Here is a 17480-nt window from a genome sequence, read left to right on the forward strand (position 1 = left end):
CGACCTGAGTCTGATCCCTGAGATTCACATGATGCAAGGAGAGAGCCAGCTCCTAAATGTTGTGTTCTGTCCCCCACGAAGACACAAAGGCACATGTACATATGTACACACACACACACAGAGAGAGAGAGAGAGAGAGAGAGAGAGAGAGAGAGAGAGAGAGAGAGATGTAAGGGAATATAAATTAACCACCCTTACACTTTACAGGATGTGCATGGGCACCATATTCTGTATACTAGCATTGTGCATTTGAATGGCTCATTTGGAAGTCCCAGGAGGTCCTACATTGTCAAGTAGAAAAGTGGACACTCCATGCTGTCTAGAGTCAGAAAGCACCATTTCTCCTCCTGTCTTGTCCCTATAGAGTTCCGGGAACTTTTAGTCACCCTCTTGGCCTCCCTCATTTGTACATGGCAGCCAGGACTTCTCCCTCAGAACAGTTGACGTAAGCCAAGCCCCAGTCTTGTGGCGGAGTCCCAAGCGTCTGCCTCTCTGGCATTTCCCTCTCCCTGGCTGACTGGTCCTTCACTAGCTGGCACGGGAGCTCTGCAGGAAGTATACTTGTAGCTTTTTGCTTGTGGTATGTTACTGTGCAGGTTAGTTCCTAAGAGAAAACCACAAGTACACTAGTAGAACCTCTCTTTGGGTCTGGTTACATGGGATTTTCCTCTTGCTTATGAATAGTCATGATATGGGGTGGAGAGGTGGGTCAGAGGTTAAGAGCACTGGCTGTTCCTTCAGAGGTCCTGAGTTCAATTCCCAGAAACCACATGTTGGCTCACAACCATTTATAGTGAGATCTGGTGCCCCCTTCTGGCCTGCAGGCATACATGCAGGTGGAACACTGTATACATAATAAATAAATACATCTTTAAATAGTCATAATATTTGCAAGGTCTCCAGTGATGGCAAATATACCAGAAGGTATACCAACTTCATCACACTGTCCCCAGCAGGGAATTTTACAAGCCTTTCCATTTTTCACTGTGTCTGATAAACATAACATGATATTATAAGATTGTTTGCTCTGTGTGTGTGTGTGTGTCCGTGCGTGTGTGTGTGTGTCCGTGTGTGTGTGTGTGTGTGTGTGTGTGTGTGTGTGTGTCCGTGCGTGTGCACGCGCAGACCTGTGCCTCTACCATGGTGCACCTGTGGAGATTAGAGGACAACCTCCGATTTCACAACTTATCTTTCTATCCCCTGTGAGACAGAGTCTCTTCACCAGTGGTTAGCCAGGGCAGCTGGCCTGTCTCCACCTGCCATCTCTGGTAAGGGCATGCTGGGATTACAGGTGCCTGCGCTTCCGCCTCTGCCTGTTAGGTGGCTTCTGGGGATTTGAATTCAGGTCATCAGGCTTATATAGTGAGTGCCTTTACTTGCACTATGCCTTCAACCCACCAATTATGTTTGTTTTTTTAATCAAAGAAAATAGGTCCTTGACATGTGATTTCTCCCATGGAGCAGTCTGTATATATGACCACCAATCTCTCTTTTATTCATGAACATTTTTAAAGATTGGATGAGACCAGCCATGGAGTTCTAAGTCTATCTCTGGGAGCTTTGCTGGGATGAGATTTGCTCACCTCAGGATTACAGCTGGTCCCCAAGCTCCCAGCTCAGCTCCTGCTTTGCTCTCTCTGCTGATGCTGGTGCAGCAGCTAGCAGGTCAGAGCTGAGTATTAGCCATCTGGAGCCAGGAGGAATCGCCTCAGAGGGTCACCTCCCTCCCCTGGCATCCTGTATCCTCTGCCTCTTCCCCCAAAGAAATAAAGGCTTGGGTTTCACCGTAATGCGACCCAGAGATGAAAACTGCCGCGGAAGCTAAAACCTTCCACTGGTGTCTGGGAAGAGAGATGCATCTTGCTCGCAGAAGGGTACTAAAGCCAGGGTCGCCAAGGCGGACCCTGGAGTGCAGAGAGGGTGTCACCTGTGAGGAGGCCTGGCCTTCTTTCCTGGTGCTGTGGCCACCTGGGGACTCGGTGGAGGAAGGTCACTAGACAACTCTGACCAGGTTGGTAGCATCCTAAAGTGTGTTTGTCTTTGTTCTGCAGTGAGCTGAGGGGTCGATGGGTCATTTGAACTTTTTACTGTTCTGTTAATGGAGGGGAATGCAGTCAATGATGTCATGGATATGCCAATAAAATGGCAGTGCCTTTTCTGAACGTCACAAACGTGTCTCTCAAACATGAAGACACCATACATTTTAAGTAGTCTTTGCCTCTTACCATATATATTTAATTTAATACTAATGAGAGAAATAGCACACACACATACATGCATGCATGCATGCATGCATGTGCAAACACACATGCTACGCACATGCAGTCAAAATTAGAGCTCATAGAATTTAATCTATTTTTATATAATTTCTCCATTGTCCTAGATTTGTAGAATAAAACAGTAGAGAATGTTTTTAGTTACTGTGTCGGGGGAAATGACAGATTCTGTTCTAGAAGAAAAGTTAAGAATGGCGTTGAGACACAGCATCCTCGGGGACCGAGAAAGCAGAGGCTGTCCTGCAGTGTGCCTGGCGTCACAGGAAGCCCCAAGGATAAGTTACAGGGTCACAACACCCTCGCGCTGTAATAACCACGGAATTCTGTTAACAAATCCCTGACAGACGAGAATCCTTTCTGCTAGTTCGTCTGTAGTCAAAATAATTTGTTTTTCTAAAACAAGAGTTATTTAAGTCCTAGGGACTGACTTATGGGCAACAAATTCGTTTCAATTAGATGGGGCGGAGGATGTGAAATACTGTGTGAGTCTGAAAGTGTAAGTAGAATGTTGAGTTGAAAGCGATATCAAAAGACAAATGATGTTCTCTTTCTGTGGGTTTTAAAATATTTCACTTCTTTTAATAGTTCTTCACACAATGAACTTGAATGTACCACCCATGTCTGGAGCATTCGGGGTATTGGCTGGTAGGAACACATGTGCCCACAAGCTCAGAGCTTACCTTAAATGTTTCCTTTTGTACTCCTGGGTAGCTCCACGTGGGCCGTGTCTGTAAATCTTGCCAGGCACACATCTCTATTCTTCCCCCACTTGTTCCCACTTCTAATGGACTCTCCTAGAACCTGACAGGAAGCAGCAGCCAAGTGCTTCTTAGAGGAGATGGTCAGTTTGTCCTTCTCTCTCTCTGCATACCTGGGTAGGCGCATTCAGTACCTGGGTAGGCACATTCAGTACCTGGGTAGGCACATTCAGTACCTGGGTAGGCACATTCAGTACCTGGGTAGGTGCATTCAGTACCTGGGTAGGCGCATTCATTTGCGTTAAACGCTAATGACGCACTTGTTTATAGTTGTGCATGTTGGAGAAGATCGTTGCTATTTAGGAAAATAAAGTCTTACTAAAGAGACTGAGAAGGATTTTTAATATATGAAGCCAAACTCTTCAGTATTCTAGTTTCATGCTAGTTCTTGCTCCTTGAGACATTCATGTTCTGTTGAATTAGAATCCTTTTGGGAAGTCTCTATGTTTTCATATGACTTTCAAGTGTATATGAAGAATACATTCATCCGTGTGGTATTTTACTGTGGAAAAGAACAGTGTTATTTTAAGAAAGGTGATAAGTATAAATATCTGAATAAATAGGTAAAATATCTAAACAATCTCAACTATTTTTTAAACTTTGTGTCAAAGTAACCAATTCACAGATACAGAACTGTAGTGTCTTGGATTTGAGCAATAGAAATTCCATGAAAATCTTTGCCTGTAAAAAAAAAAAAAAGGGGGGGGGGTGTCTGCTCATGGTAAGGCAGGACTTCTATCTCTAACATGAGGTGCTTCTGTGTTACTTATTTTTCCCCCTCACTGGCTTTCCGTTCATAGAGTACGTGTAATTTCTCTGCCATTTAAAATTAAACAGCCATGCCATTCCAACACAAGAAGCCTGGAGAATAATTTAGAAAACCTCCTCTAGCTCTCCTGTTCATCTCTCACGATCCATCCTATTGCTTGTTGTTGGAATCTCATTTTTTCTTTCAGTATGAATTAGTGTTAACCACTGTGTTCATTATTTCTGGAAGCTGCATGGGATTGGCAGTAAGTCGTGTGCGTACATGCATTAGTACTCTGCCCCCCATCTGATTAGGCTAGCGCCCCAGCTCACAAGGTCCATGAGAGTGCACGTGGGGAGTTCATACAACTTAAGGAGATTAGGGACCAAGCTGAAAAACCACCACTGAGGAATGGGAAGAGAACAGGGCAGTTCCGGATCCCCCTGACATCTGTTAGTCTGTGCACACGGCATGATTAAAATCAAAGCACTCTTTCCGGTGTGCTATAGACCTATACAGTTAGAGGACCTTCACGGTGCTCCTTGACTTCACTTTGAGATCTGACTGCCTTTATGTTCCTAACAAGGCAAAGGTGCACAGGCACAGTTTATGAAATAGCCGCTGCTTGTTTAATTCCGAAAGATGAGCTATGACATGATGAAGCATCCGTTCTGATGGAGGCACCAGAGTGATTGCCCCTCCTTCTCACCCCTGCTAATGGCCCTTCCCCCTCCAGCACTCTCGGCCGCCTGGGGTCTCAGTCTGTGAATAATTGATGGGGACTGCCCTGTGTGTTGGAGAGAGAAGCTGCCATAGTCACACCGTGTGGCCACATACGTGCAAAGCTTTCTTGTCTTTCCAAAAACAGAAGCTAGAGATCTCCCCTCAGACCTAGCTATCCACACGTGTTAGGGATGCCGTCAGTCATGGATGCTGATAGACCCTTCATGGACTTTTCAGAACAATTGCCTTGGTCAGACCCCAGCTCAGGGTGTGTTGTAAAGACCCTGGATGAGACTAAGGACTGTGGCTTTGTAAGCAGCTTGCCCTGGCTTCTGCGGAGCAGGTTTGGTTTTTCTGTGTCGGTAAGGAAGTTCATATCGTATGTCAGCTGGTGGGCCCTGCGTGTAGAGTCTGACACTTTGAGCCTCCTTTGCCCCAACAAATTGTTGTGAAAAATTCCCAACATACAGTAATACCGAAGGAACTGAACAATGTACACCTATACACCTACCACCTAGAGTCTGGCATGGGCCCATCCCATTTCTAATGATTTGAAAGTAAGTTGCCAACATCTATACACTTCACCCTTCACTACTAACATGAGCACATGACATTTAGAACAGCTTTTTAGATAAAATGTCCACAAAGGGTAATGCACATATCTTAAATGGACTTTTGATAAATTTTAGCAAATGCAGCACCCATGAAATGCGAACTCCATCCAGATCTGGAGCCATCAGCACAAAGCAGTGTCCTCATGCCCTCGCCCAACCAAGATTAGTACATCGTAGAAATAGCATCACTTTGCAAGGTTTGATTTTCTCAGCATTTTGTTCTTGAGATTCCTGTCAGCCATTCAGAATGATCGATAGTTCATTCCTTTTTATTATCGAGTAGTTATGGCCCCACAATTTGTTTATTCAACAAATAAACAAACTGGGCTACTTGAAGCTTGGAGGATTATAGCGGCCACTTTGATGAGCATTTTTAACTTTTTTGGACATGCCGCCTCTGGGTAAAAATCAAGAATGGAACTGGTAGATCATAGGTCAGTGTGTGTTCAGTTTTCAGAGAGGCCACCAGAGCTGTCCATAATGTAATTTACACATTTTACATTCCAACCCATCAGGCCTGAGCACCCTGGGTGTTCACGTCTTTTTAAAGTATAGCTCTCTGGTGGGACTGTAGCGGACAATGCTGTGGCTTTTGATTTCGCTGATGAGCAATGGTATTGAGGGTTTTTTTGGCTGTCTTCCAGTGTTCAAATCCTTGACTATTTGTAACGGTGTTGTTATCTTTTTGTTACCGTGCTATGTATTTTATATTCTTTGTGGTAATCTATACACCATTCATCTTCAGATATGCCTTACAATATTGTACTCCAGACTAGAATCTGCCTGCTCCTTTAAAAGATGCCTTTGATGAGCATAATGTTAAAGTTTGGACAAAGTCTGATTTAACAATTTTTCATCACTTCTAAGGTCTTTAGTGAAATGTAACTTAGCGGTTTTCCTTCACAGTCACCGTTTCCTGGGACCCTCTGTATCAGTCATCTTTTCGCCACTGTGATGACGTAGATGACGAAGGCCCCTTGACAAAGGACGGCTGTGTGGGTCACAATTCTGGAGACTCAAGGACCTGTGTGAGCCCACCCCGGCTTAGCAGAGGTGGGGACCTTCTGGTGAGCGCCAGGCAGTCCCGTGTGTGCGGGAGCAGGCGATCACATCTCAAAGCGTGACAGCCACGTCCCCCTCATGACCTAGACCTCCCCAGAGGCTCAGCCCTTTCTAGCTTCCCCATCTTGCAGTAACGATGTTCTGCTACCATTTCTGCTACCGTTCCTTAAAGTCCCGTCAGACCCAAGCACCAGGAGGGACCTACCTTCCTCCGAAGTCCTGAAGATAGTCTACACATTTTCCTAGAAGCTTTATAGTTTTAGCCTCTGTATCTTAGGTCCATGATCCACCTCAGGTTAACTTTTGTGTACACTAAAAGACAAGCATCTTTGTTTTGATTTTATATATGTAAGTGGTTTTGCCTGCATGTATGTGTGCAAAATGGGTGTGTAGTGCCTACAGAGTCCTGAAGAGGTCAGGTCCCTGGGACTGAGTTACAGACAGGTGTGAGCTGCCATGTGGGTGCTGGGAACCGAACCTGGGTCCTCAGGAAAAGCAGCAAATGCTCTTAACTGCCAAGCCATGTCTGCAACCCAAGTGATGAGGGTACCCAGATGTGCTGGGACCGTCTGCTGAAAACCTTACTCCACTGTGTTGTTCTGGTACCCCTGTCAAAAGTTAATTAGATGGCCAAATGATGAGTCTTTGCGTGACTGTTATATGTATGTGTTCGTGTGTGTGTGTGTGTGTGTGTGTGTGTGTGTGTGTGTGTATGTGCGTGGTATGTGTATAGTGTGTGTGGTATGTGCAGTATATGTGTGCATATGTGTGGTGTGTGTATGCTATCTGTGTGGTATGTGTACGTGGTGTATGTGTGATGTTTGTGTTATATGTATGTGTATATGGTATGTATATTGTTTGTATGTATATGGTATGTGTTTTAGATATATGCATTGTGTGGTGTGTGAAGGTGTATGTGTGTGGTGTTTGTGTTATATGTATGTGTGTGTATGTGGTAGGTGTGTGTGTGTGTAGTGTGGTGTGTTTGTATGTATGTGGTATGTTTGTGTGTATGGTGTTTGTGTTATATATATGTGTATGTGATGTGTATGTTCTTTGTGTGTGTGGTATGTGTGTTAGATGTATGTGTGGTGTATGTGTGTGTGTGGTGTTTGTGTTATATGTGTGTGTGTTGTGTGTGTTGTGTGTGTTATATGTATGTGTGTGATGTGTATGTATGTGGTGTTTGTGTTGTGTGTGTGTGGTGTTTGTGTTATATGTATGTGTATATGGTATGTATATTGTTTGGATGTATATGGTATGTGTTTTAGATATATGCATTGTGTGGTGTGTGAAGGTGTATGCGTGTGGTGTTTGTGTTATATGTATGTGTGTGTATGTGGTAGGTGTGTGTGTGTGTAGTGTGGTGTGTTTGTATGTATGTGGTATGTTTGTGTGTATGGTGTTTGTGTTATATATATGTGTATGTGATGTGTATGTTCTTTGTGTGTGTGGTATGTGTGTTAGATGTATGTGTGGTGTATGTGTGTGTGTGGTGTTTGTGTTATATGTGTGTGTGTGTTGTGTGTGTTGTGTGTGTGTTATATGTATGTGTGTGATGTGTATGTATGTGGTGTTTGTGTTGTGTGTGTGTGGTGTTTGTGTTATATGTATGTGTGTGTATGTGGTGAATGTGGTGTATGTGTATGGTGTGTGTGTGGTGTTTGTGTTGTGTGTGTTATATGTATGTGTGTGTGTGTGGTGTGTGTGTGTGATGTTTGTGTTGTGGCGTGTTATATGTATATGTGTGTGTTGTGTGTGTTTTGGCCTGAGCTCAAAATCAGATGGCTTTCATGATCACTCTCCATTTTCTTTTTTTTTAATTTTATGTGTGTGATGTGCGTGTGTGTGTGTGCATGTTCACATGTGGAGGCCTGAGGCTGATGTTGGGAACCTTCCTTGATTGCTTTTCTGCGTTATTCATTTGCAGTGGGATCTCTGTCAAATCCCGAGCTGACTGATATGGCTGGTCTCACTCGCCAGCTTGCTCTGGGGATCCCATCTCTGCCTTCCAAGCCTGAAATTACAAGAGGGCTGCCACCCTCCTAACATTTGTGTGGGCTCTAGGGGTCCAAACCGTGGCCCCCATCCTTGCCCCACAAGTGCGCTAACCACTGAGCCTCTCCCTAGCCCTTCTACATTACTTTTTGAGAAGGTCTCGCTCACTGAACTCAGCTCTCATGGATTCGGCTAAGCTGGCTGCAGCGAGCTGTCTCCGTCCCCCAGCACGCATGGAGCAGCAGACTGTGCCCACTGCTCCCAGGTTTCACTTGGGTGCTGGGGATCTGAACTCAGGTTCTCACACTTGTGTGGGAATCTGAGCCGTCTCCCCAGCCCCGTGAGTCTATTTCTTAACTCAGTTCTGCCCTCTGGGGCTGTCTATACTGGTATCAAATTGCCCGCTTATGGCAGCCTAATGGTGAGTTTTGAAATCAGGTAATGTAAATCCTCTCATTCCCTCGTTCAAGATTGCTTTAACTATTTTAGGTTCTTCAAGTTTTCCGTACAAGCTTGAGAATCTGATGTAATTTTATGAGGTGAAAAAAGACCAACTGGGATTATGGTTGAACTGAAATTGAATCTGTGCCTAAATTCATGGGGAATGGCACCTTCCTGGTGTTTATTCTCAAACCCATCAACATGGGACATGGGAGGTCTTTCTGGCTGTACAAATCTTCATTTTCTTGGCAATGTTTTTTTTTTTTCCAGAGTTCAGATTTTACTCATCTTTTGTGAAATTTATTTCTAAGCACATAATTTTTGTGCTTTGTTAGGTAGCTAGTTTCCCTCCACAATAACAAAATACCTGAGATAACCAACATTAAAGAGAAAAGTATTATTTTTAGCTCATCGTTCTGGTCCAAGACAGGTTGGCCCCACTGCATTCAGTTTGTGATGTGGTAACGCATCCTGAACCAAAATGCTCAACTGGTGGACTGAGAGGGAGCACAGAGAGAATGAGGAGGGGCCCGGGGCCCCAGATCCCCAACTCTCCAGCCCCACCTGTCATCACAGGATCCCTCCCACTGTGCAAACCTAGCCATGAATCACAGAATCCTCACCTTATTTCTCCCGTCACTCAACACAATTCAGAACTTACCTTCTCATTGGCTACATACAGCCTTTTCTGTAACATCTGTAGAGAGAAAGCTTTCACTTTCATTTCCCAACCCCTTTGGACATGTCACTGGGGCCTCGAATTTTCTTTCCAGAAAAAATGTGCACACACAGAGAAACAGTTTTGTGCAGAACTTTAAAATGCTCAGGGACCTTCCAAAGCCTGTTGGCCAGCCTTTGGGACCTTGCGGACCTCTGCATGAACCCTTGCTCCGGAGCAGGACTCTGATGGAGGACAGTGGTCTCCTTCACTGGTCTCTCTCCACCCAGTGCGGTGCCCAGCTGTGTCCAGCTGCTCCATAAGTACCCACGCAGGCCTCTCCTCTCCTCCCAAGCAGCACCAGATAGATGCTCAGCAGGCCAGAGCATCCCACATCCCCTCCTCTGCCCAGGACAGGTTAGCACGCCTTATAGAGAACAGGACTATGTCTACCGGAAGCCACAATTCAGATAACTAGAACAGCAGGGTCACCAGGCATCTTAGAGACAGAGTGGGTCAGTCATATACATGGTCCAAGAATGTCTAGAGGTCCAGAGTTTCAAAGGATTGATGGAGATACTAGGGTGGCATGTTAGTGCAGAGGCAAGGATTACCAATTCTAAATCACTTGATCTTCTGTAGATTCCACACCCTCGGTCTTAGCTGCTCCTTCCCCTCAGAGGGACACAACAGTGGAGCCTTTTGCCTGGGACCATCAGCTCTCTCAGCAGAGTGCTGCCTGCCTCCCGTTGCCCAGGGCACTGGAGCAACTCCAGTTGGCAGTCGGTCGTCTGTAGCCATCACCAGGCTGTGCTAAACTTCTCACTGCCCTAATGTCAATGTCTTCCAAAATGGCTGCACATCCCCCAGAGAAACGGGAACGTGCTGACGGGGGCATTTCAGGACTTTATCTTCCTTCACTCCCCACGGTCATGTCATGGGGTGTGCATTCCTCCACTGTCACCTCCAACGACAACCCAGAGGTCACCAGCACAGTGACACCATCGTGTCCTCCCATGCAGGTGCCGAAGACATGGGCAGCAAACTCTCTGCACCAGGTGGCAGCTCCTCGGTGCGCTCCCCCAGCATGGACGACATCCACACCGCATACAAGCAGAGAAACTTCTCCCGGGCCCGTGACCTGCTCAGAGAGGCGTGTGAGGAGACTGAATCCCCGCAGGAGAAGGTAGGGGGCATGCCGGCCCAGAGTTGCTATTCTGATCATGTGTGAGACTGTGTGTGATGGGGTGTGTGTGTGTGTGCACTTGCCTGTGTGTGCACGTGGAAGCCTGAGGCCGACACATGGTGTCGTCTCTATCGCTCCCTACCTTATGTTTTAAGATTTATTTACCTTTACTTTATGTGTTTTGCCTGCAATGTATGTAAGAAACACCATGTGCTTGCAGTACTTAAGGAAGCCAGAAGAGGGCGTAATTCCTTGGATTCCCCTGGAACTGGAATTATGGACGGTTGTGAACCTTGATGTGGGTGTTGAGAATCTACTGAACCTGGATCCTCTGCAATAGCAGCAAATGCTCTTAACCCCTGAGCCATCTCTCCAGCCCCTCCACCATAGTTTTTGTTACAGTCTCTCACTAACTCTAGGCTTGTTATCTCAGCTGGACTAGGCTGTCCAGCAAACCTCCAGAGTCTTCCTGACTCCACACCTCAAGAACTGAGGTTATAAACATGCAGCAATGACATGAGTACTGGGTATCCAAACCCAGGTCCTCACGTTTGCGCTTTACCCACTGAATCATCCCTCTGTAACCATCCCAACGCACACAAGTCTCATGTATCCCAGGCTGGCTTCTAACTCACTAGGTAGCCAAAGCTGACCCCAAACTTCTGATTCTGCTGCCTCCACCTCTGGACTAGGACTACAGGCATGCACTCCCATGCAGTTTTTTGTTGTTTTGTTTTGTTTGTTTGTTTTTCTCAAGACAGGGTTTCTCTGTGTAGCTTTTAATCCCAGCACTCGGGAGGCAAAGGCAGGCGGATCTCTGTGAGTTCGAGGCCAGCCTGGTCTACAGAGCAAGATCCCATGCAGTTTTAAGATGCTGAGAATGGGTTAGATACTTGGTGCATTCTAGTCAAGTGCTCAGCTGACTAAGCTGCATCCCCAGCCTGTGGGTTATCCTCTCGTTACCAGAGTCTTCATGGGACTCCAGTGTTCGAGAATCCTTCGCTTAGCACGTGAGCGTGTGCCTGGCCTTCCTTTCCGGTATCTTCAGCAGTATCACACCATCACCTTCCATGTCAGATCGTGGACGGATGTGAATAGGTTCATTTAAATTTAAAGAACCAATACCTTCTGCAGAATTTATCTACCAATCTTACACTTTCTTCTGTTATAAGAACAGCATGTACTCAACATTCTTTAGAAAAGAAATCTGTAAAAGTAAAGGGGGGAAAAAAAGAAAAAAAACTAAGCATATCCCTAATATCTACCAACACTCCCTCATCTGTGTCTCGATGTGTTTTCTTCTGGCCCACTGGTCTGGGAGGAGTGTTGCCATCTCTGATAATATATAATGTATTATGTCTGTAATATAAATACAGATTATAGTTTTGCATATACTTCTTCTTTGCTTCTATTATATCAAGAACTGTAAATTCATTTTGAGCATCACCATTAATGGCTGCATAATATTCCATATAGGGAGAACATAATTTAAACTTAATCCATGCCTCTTGATTGGATTTTTGGATTATTTCAAGTTTCTTACCAATAATGCTGTATAGAATTTTTTGCCTAGTCATTTTCTTATTGGAAGGCTATTTTCTTAGCATAGCTATGCCAAATGGAAAGTATAGGTATGAACAGTTTTTTGTTATCACATTAGTATAAAATAATGAGTTTCACTTTGACATTTTCATACATGACATTTAAAGTTTTAGAACATATGCCAAACTGTTTGCTAAAAAGCAAGTCCAAAATAACCACCCCCCACATACACCAATAGCTCAAAGGGGATAAGAGTCAGATGTTACCATGGAAACACTTCATCAATACTTTGAGACCCAGAAGAGGGAGTGTTGGTAGATATTAGGGATATGCTTAGTTTTTGTTCTTTTTTTTCCCCTTTACCTTTACAGATTTCTTTTCTTTCATGTTTTACTTTGGTTAGCATAGGCTTAATCCATCTATATTTAATTAAAAGTTAGAAATGATTCTATTTTGAACTTCTAGCCTGCTCTCAGCAAAGTAAGAGATTGGGGGACAATGAGCATCATTGACAGGACATTTGAATTCACCATGTAAGTGACAAAGGGCCACACCTGTGTGTGGGAAATGGCCTGACTGTTCAGTCCACAGGATAAAAAAGCTATGTGATCCTCAGTGACCCCAGACCATAGGCTGCTGTGAAGAATACCCCCTATGTGTCAGAAAATGTCCCGGAGTGATTGGGAAAGCTCTCCAGTGTAACTCCAGTAAACAAGCGAGTCACTTCTGCTCCTATTAAGAAGGGGACTGGATGCAGGTATGTGGTGTGTAGACATGCACACAGGCAAAACACTAGTGCAAGCCGGGCGGTGGTGGCGCACGCCTTTAATCCCAGCACTCGGGAGGCAGAGGCAGGCGGATCTCTGTGAGTTCAAGGTCAGCCTGGGCTACCAAGTGAGCTCCAGGAAAGGCACAAAGCTACACAGAGAAACCCTGTCTCAAAAAAAAAAACCACTAGTGCATATAAAATATAAAAAGAAATCATTCTTAAAATCAAATGGAAGAGCAATCAGGTGTGCCTTTCAATACTCCCCCTCTGTGTGCACCTGAGAACTCTGGACATCCCATACACGGCAAGGAACATTTTGACACTGGAGAGAAAAGACTTCTAGTGAGTTCAGAGCTCAAAAAAAACATGGCATTGCATTTCTGGGGGTCCTTTTCACCTTTTTTACATCCCAGGCTAATATGAAGAAGCTGGCAACCCAGACACAAACTGATATAAAGAAGCTCCAGGGCTGTTGAGGCAGCCAGAGGACCAGGCCAGGGCACCATGAAAAGACAGTTTATCGGCAGCACCCAGCCGGTCCGCAGCCAGGCCCACAGTTCCGTGCCCACCACTCTCCAGCCAAGGCCGGGTGGAGAGACTAACCTGCCAGGCTGTGAAAAGCTGCCCCAGGCATCTGAGAAGGCTGTGGAGAGCTGGGGAGCTAATTGGCATTAGGTGGAAATGTAATAACCCCCCCACTGCTCCCACTGGAGACCCAGTGAGCAAGGAGACCTTCCTGCCCAACAGGAACCAGGAGTCCGTCCCACGGGTGCCATCTAATTCTTAGTTCCTGGTTTTCCATCCCACCAGGAAGTGATGAATCTGTACCACTCTTCACCGACCAGAGCTAACAAGAGTCCAAGGCCAAGACTCAAATAAGATCCCAATCCTAAAATACATTCCCACTCACCATCAGATCCTAATAAACAAACTCTCCTCGGGAAGCAGAAAAACATCACACAAACAAAAGGCTGTAACCAGTGCCAGCAGCTGCATGGGTCAGATGGTTGAGCTCTGACAAGACTGGAAAGCAGACAGAACACTCCAGTGAGCAAACACAGCAGAAGTAAGTAAACACTAGGCGTCTCCCAGGCAGACGCGTCTGCGGAGAAACGAGAGGCGGATTACAGGGAAATTTTAGAGCCTCTAAAATATCCAAGCTGAAGTTTTCTTCTGTAGGCAGACTCAACTCTAACATAGAGGAGGCAAAAGAAGGAATCTGTACCCTGATGGTCTGAGGCCACAGAGGGAGCGAAGGGAGGGGGGGGAGGAGAGAGAGAGAGAGAGAGAGAGACAGAGACAGAGAGACAGAGAGAGACAGAGAAGGAGAGAGAGACACACACAGAGAGAGACAGAGACACAGAGACAGAGACACACACAGAGAGAGACAGAGACATACACACAGAGAGAGAGACAGAGACAGACAGACACACACAGAGAGAGAGAGACAGAGACAGAGACAGAGACAGAGGAGACAGAGAGACAGAGAGAGAGAGAGAGAGAACAGAACCTCAGAGGCACATAAGGATTTTAGCTGAACTCATGTCCTCAGTCAAGAAAGAAACATACTGGAGTGTAGTTAAGGAAACTGAAAACTCCTGCCAAGAGGAGAAGACACCACCAAACAGAGTGAAGAATCCAGAGGTTCCCCAACAGGGTAGAACTCAGCGACCTGTGCTCCACACACATCACACTCAAACTATCATGAAAAAAAAAAAAACTGAAAGCAGCCAGCGAAAGCTGTTGCCTTAAGGGGACATCACCAGACCCCATGGACGGAGAGGAAGTGGCACCCAGTGCTGAAGAGAAGAAGAAAAAGTGTCCACCCACAGTCCCATAAGCTGGAAAATACCTTCCAAGAACGAAGAGAAAATAAATACATCTGGAATAGGGGAAAGCAAAAGAGAGCCAGCGTCTGGACGGCTTCCCTAATGGAACAGCTAAAAACAGTGAATAACAGGGTGAGGAATGCTGGGGTAAACAGGAAACAGAACGTGGTGAGACCAAAACACAAGTACACAAAGTAGATTGTTTCTTCATCTCTAGTTCTGTAAGTACTAAAGGAAAGCGTGTAACCTCGCCTAATACAGCTCTTAATACAGAGGGGGAATTTTTAAAAGCAAAACAACTATCTAATGAATGTCAGATTTTAATACGTCACTCAAACTGATAAAACACTGAAAACAGTATATTTGTGTAAGTTACATATCGATAATGCAATAGCTGAAGCAACCATTTACTACATATAACTGGGCACGGTGCTGCGTGCCTTTAATCTCAGCACTTGGGAGGAGAAGGCAGGCAGATCTTCAAAGCGACCTGCGTAGAGAGTTCCAGGCCACCAGGGCTACCCAGTGAGACACTGTCTCAAAATAAATATTAAAACTATACATACAGCTATATTAAAAATGCTATAACTTAATAAAAAATGAAATTCAAAATATATCAAGTTGCTCACAGGGGGAAAAAACCAAAAATGAGAGTAAAACAAAAACAAACAAAATCACACAGCAGACTTACACTTTAACATCTAAATAATTATATTAAATACAAATGACCTAAGTCCATACTTAGTTCCAGTTAGGATTTTAGAAAAGAATAAGAAAATGGATATTGTCTATGAGAGACTCACTTTAAGTACAATGATATGTGTGTGTGTGTGTATCTCTCTGTATGTATATATGTGTGTATGCATGTTTATCTCTGTATGTGTATGTGTATATGTATCTCTGTGTATGTGTGTATGTGTCTGAAAGTAATTGGGAGGAAAAATACAGACCATGCAAACATTAAGCAAGAGAAAGCAGGAGTGGCTGTGTTAATATCAGATAAAGTCAACTGCAGAGCCCGGAGAGTTATCGTAGGCGGGGAGGGTTAGTAACTAATGACAAAGGACTGGATCCCGAAGACAGCAATCGTCAGTGTTTAATGCACTGCATTACAGAGGATGAAATTTGTGAAACAAAAGCAATGATCTATCTTAAAGAACGAGATATATTGACATGGTTGCAGGAGTTTTGGCATCGTCTCAACAAATGATAGACCAATCAAACAGAGAATCTCAAGGTTACAGAAGACTGCAAGGCCACCACCCCTAACAGGATCTGACATTACTGACAGCACTACACCCAACAGCACAGAATGCACACTATTTTCAATGTCCACAGGACACAAGCCAAGATAGACCATGTCATGGGCCATGAAATAAACCTCAACGCACTTCCAAGTAATTGAAATAATGCATACTGCGCTCTCTGTCTTTAGTGGATTAAAACAGAAGTCAATAGCAAGAGGTAATGAGAAAAATCTCCAAACACTTGGAAGCCAACAACATACTCCTGAATGACCCATGGGTTAAAGATGGGAATCTAAAACACATTGAACTGGGTCTGGAGAGATGGCTCAGTGGTTAAGAACTTGTACTGCTCTAGGAAAGTTTGGTTCCCAATGCCCATACCAGGCAGCTCACAACCTCTGTGCTCACTTTCTCTTTTGTTGGTTCCACAGATACCTGCACTCACGTGTGCACATACTTACACACAGACTCACTTACACACACCAGTGTCCCATAAGATGAGGAACAAGGCAAGGATGTTATTCTCAATATAATTCTGGAAGTTCTACTTAAGAATAATTATAATTAATACTCATCTGGCAAGGGAGATGCCATAGTCATTAAAAACAGTTTCCCAGGGCAAGACTTAATCTGTTGACTCTAGCGCAGTAGTTCTCAAGCTTCCTAAAGCTGTGACCCTTTAAAACAGTTCCTCCTGCTGTGGTGACCCCCAACCAGAAAATTATTTTGTTGCTACTTCATAACTGTAATTTTGCTATTGTTACAAATCATAATGTAAATATTTTTGGAGACAGAGGTTTGCCAAGGGGGTCATGACCCACAGGTTGAGAACCCCTGCTCGAGATGCCTGTGCCCTGCAATTTCCCCAAATGTGGAAAACTTGACCATATAATTTGTGATAGTGGGAGACTGCACTCATGCTCTCTTCTGAAATGAAAAAGAATAATTATAATCAATAGAGTATTCTCCAGTAGACCACTTGATGGTCGAGCCAGGAGAATAAGATGAAGACGCTAAATGAAGCTTGTGCAGATGTGAAGGAAAATTTACTGTCCTCTATTTGTAGATGGTATGGTCTGCGTGATAAGTCCATAAAAGGAAGGATCTAGAAAAAAAGGAAGATAGATAAACTGTATATTGCCAAAATTAGAAAGGTGAGCTCCGAGGAACACTGTTTGGAGGCTAGGAAGGAGGAAGCATTTGCTAAGTGCATCCCTAACGTGGGATCCATTCTGTGAGACAGAACCTGGAGGGGTGGACGTGAAACAAACACTGCATGCTCAGGCAAGCAGCCCTGCTCCACCCAGTGGGACACACACACAGACACACAGACACACACACACACACAGACACACACACACACACACACACACACACACACACGATAGGCTGCTTTTCTCCCTCCTTGCTTCTTCTTGTGACGAGGTAGAGGATCCTGGTAAAGAAGGCATGGGGAAACAAAGCTGTTTACCTCAGGGCAGCCGGGAAGAAGGGAGGAAAAGAGAGGAGGACCAGTGAGGGGACACACCAGTCAAGGGAATGGCCCCTAGTGACCTCTTTCCTCCAACTGGGTACCACCTACAGTCTATTCCACTGTGGACTGATGGGCATTGGTCCACAGCGTGACAG

General features: G+C 44.8%; 1 protein-coding gene and 1 pseudogene across 2 annotated transcripts in view; both read left to right on the forward strand.

Moving 5' to 3' along the window:
• The window catches only part of Lrrk1 (leucine rich repeat kinase 1), a 138107-nt gene that overhangs the window by 31361 nt on the left and 89266 nt on the right, over positions 1 to 17480 (forward strand). For both annotated transcript variants that reach the window (XM_028872813.2, XM_037198821.1), the window contains exon 3: positions 10301 to 10464. In XM_028872813.2, the coding sequence (XP_028728646.1) occupies positions 10301 to 10464 (164 nt within the window). The remainder of the gene's footprint in view (positions 1 to 10300; positions 10465 to 17480) is intronic.
• LOC114695519 lies at positions 16630 to 16781 on the forward strand (annotated as a pseudogene).

This window comes from Peromyscus leucopus, chromosome 1 (assembly GCF_004664715.2).
Source record: "Peromyscus leucopus breed LL Stock chromosome 1, UCI_PerLeu_2.1, whole genome shotgun sequence".
Classification (NCBI taxonomy): domain Eukaryota; kingdom Metazoa; phylum Chordata; class Mammalia; order Rodentia; family Cricetidae; genus Peromyscus; species Peromyscus leucopus.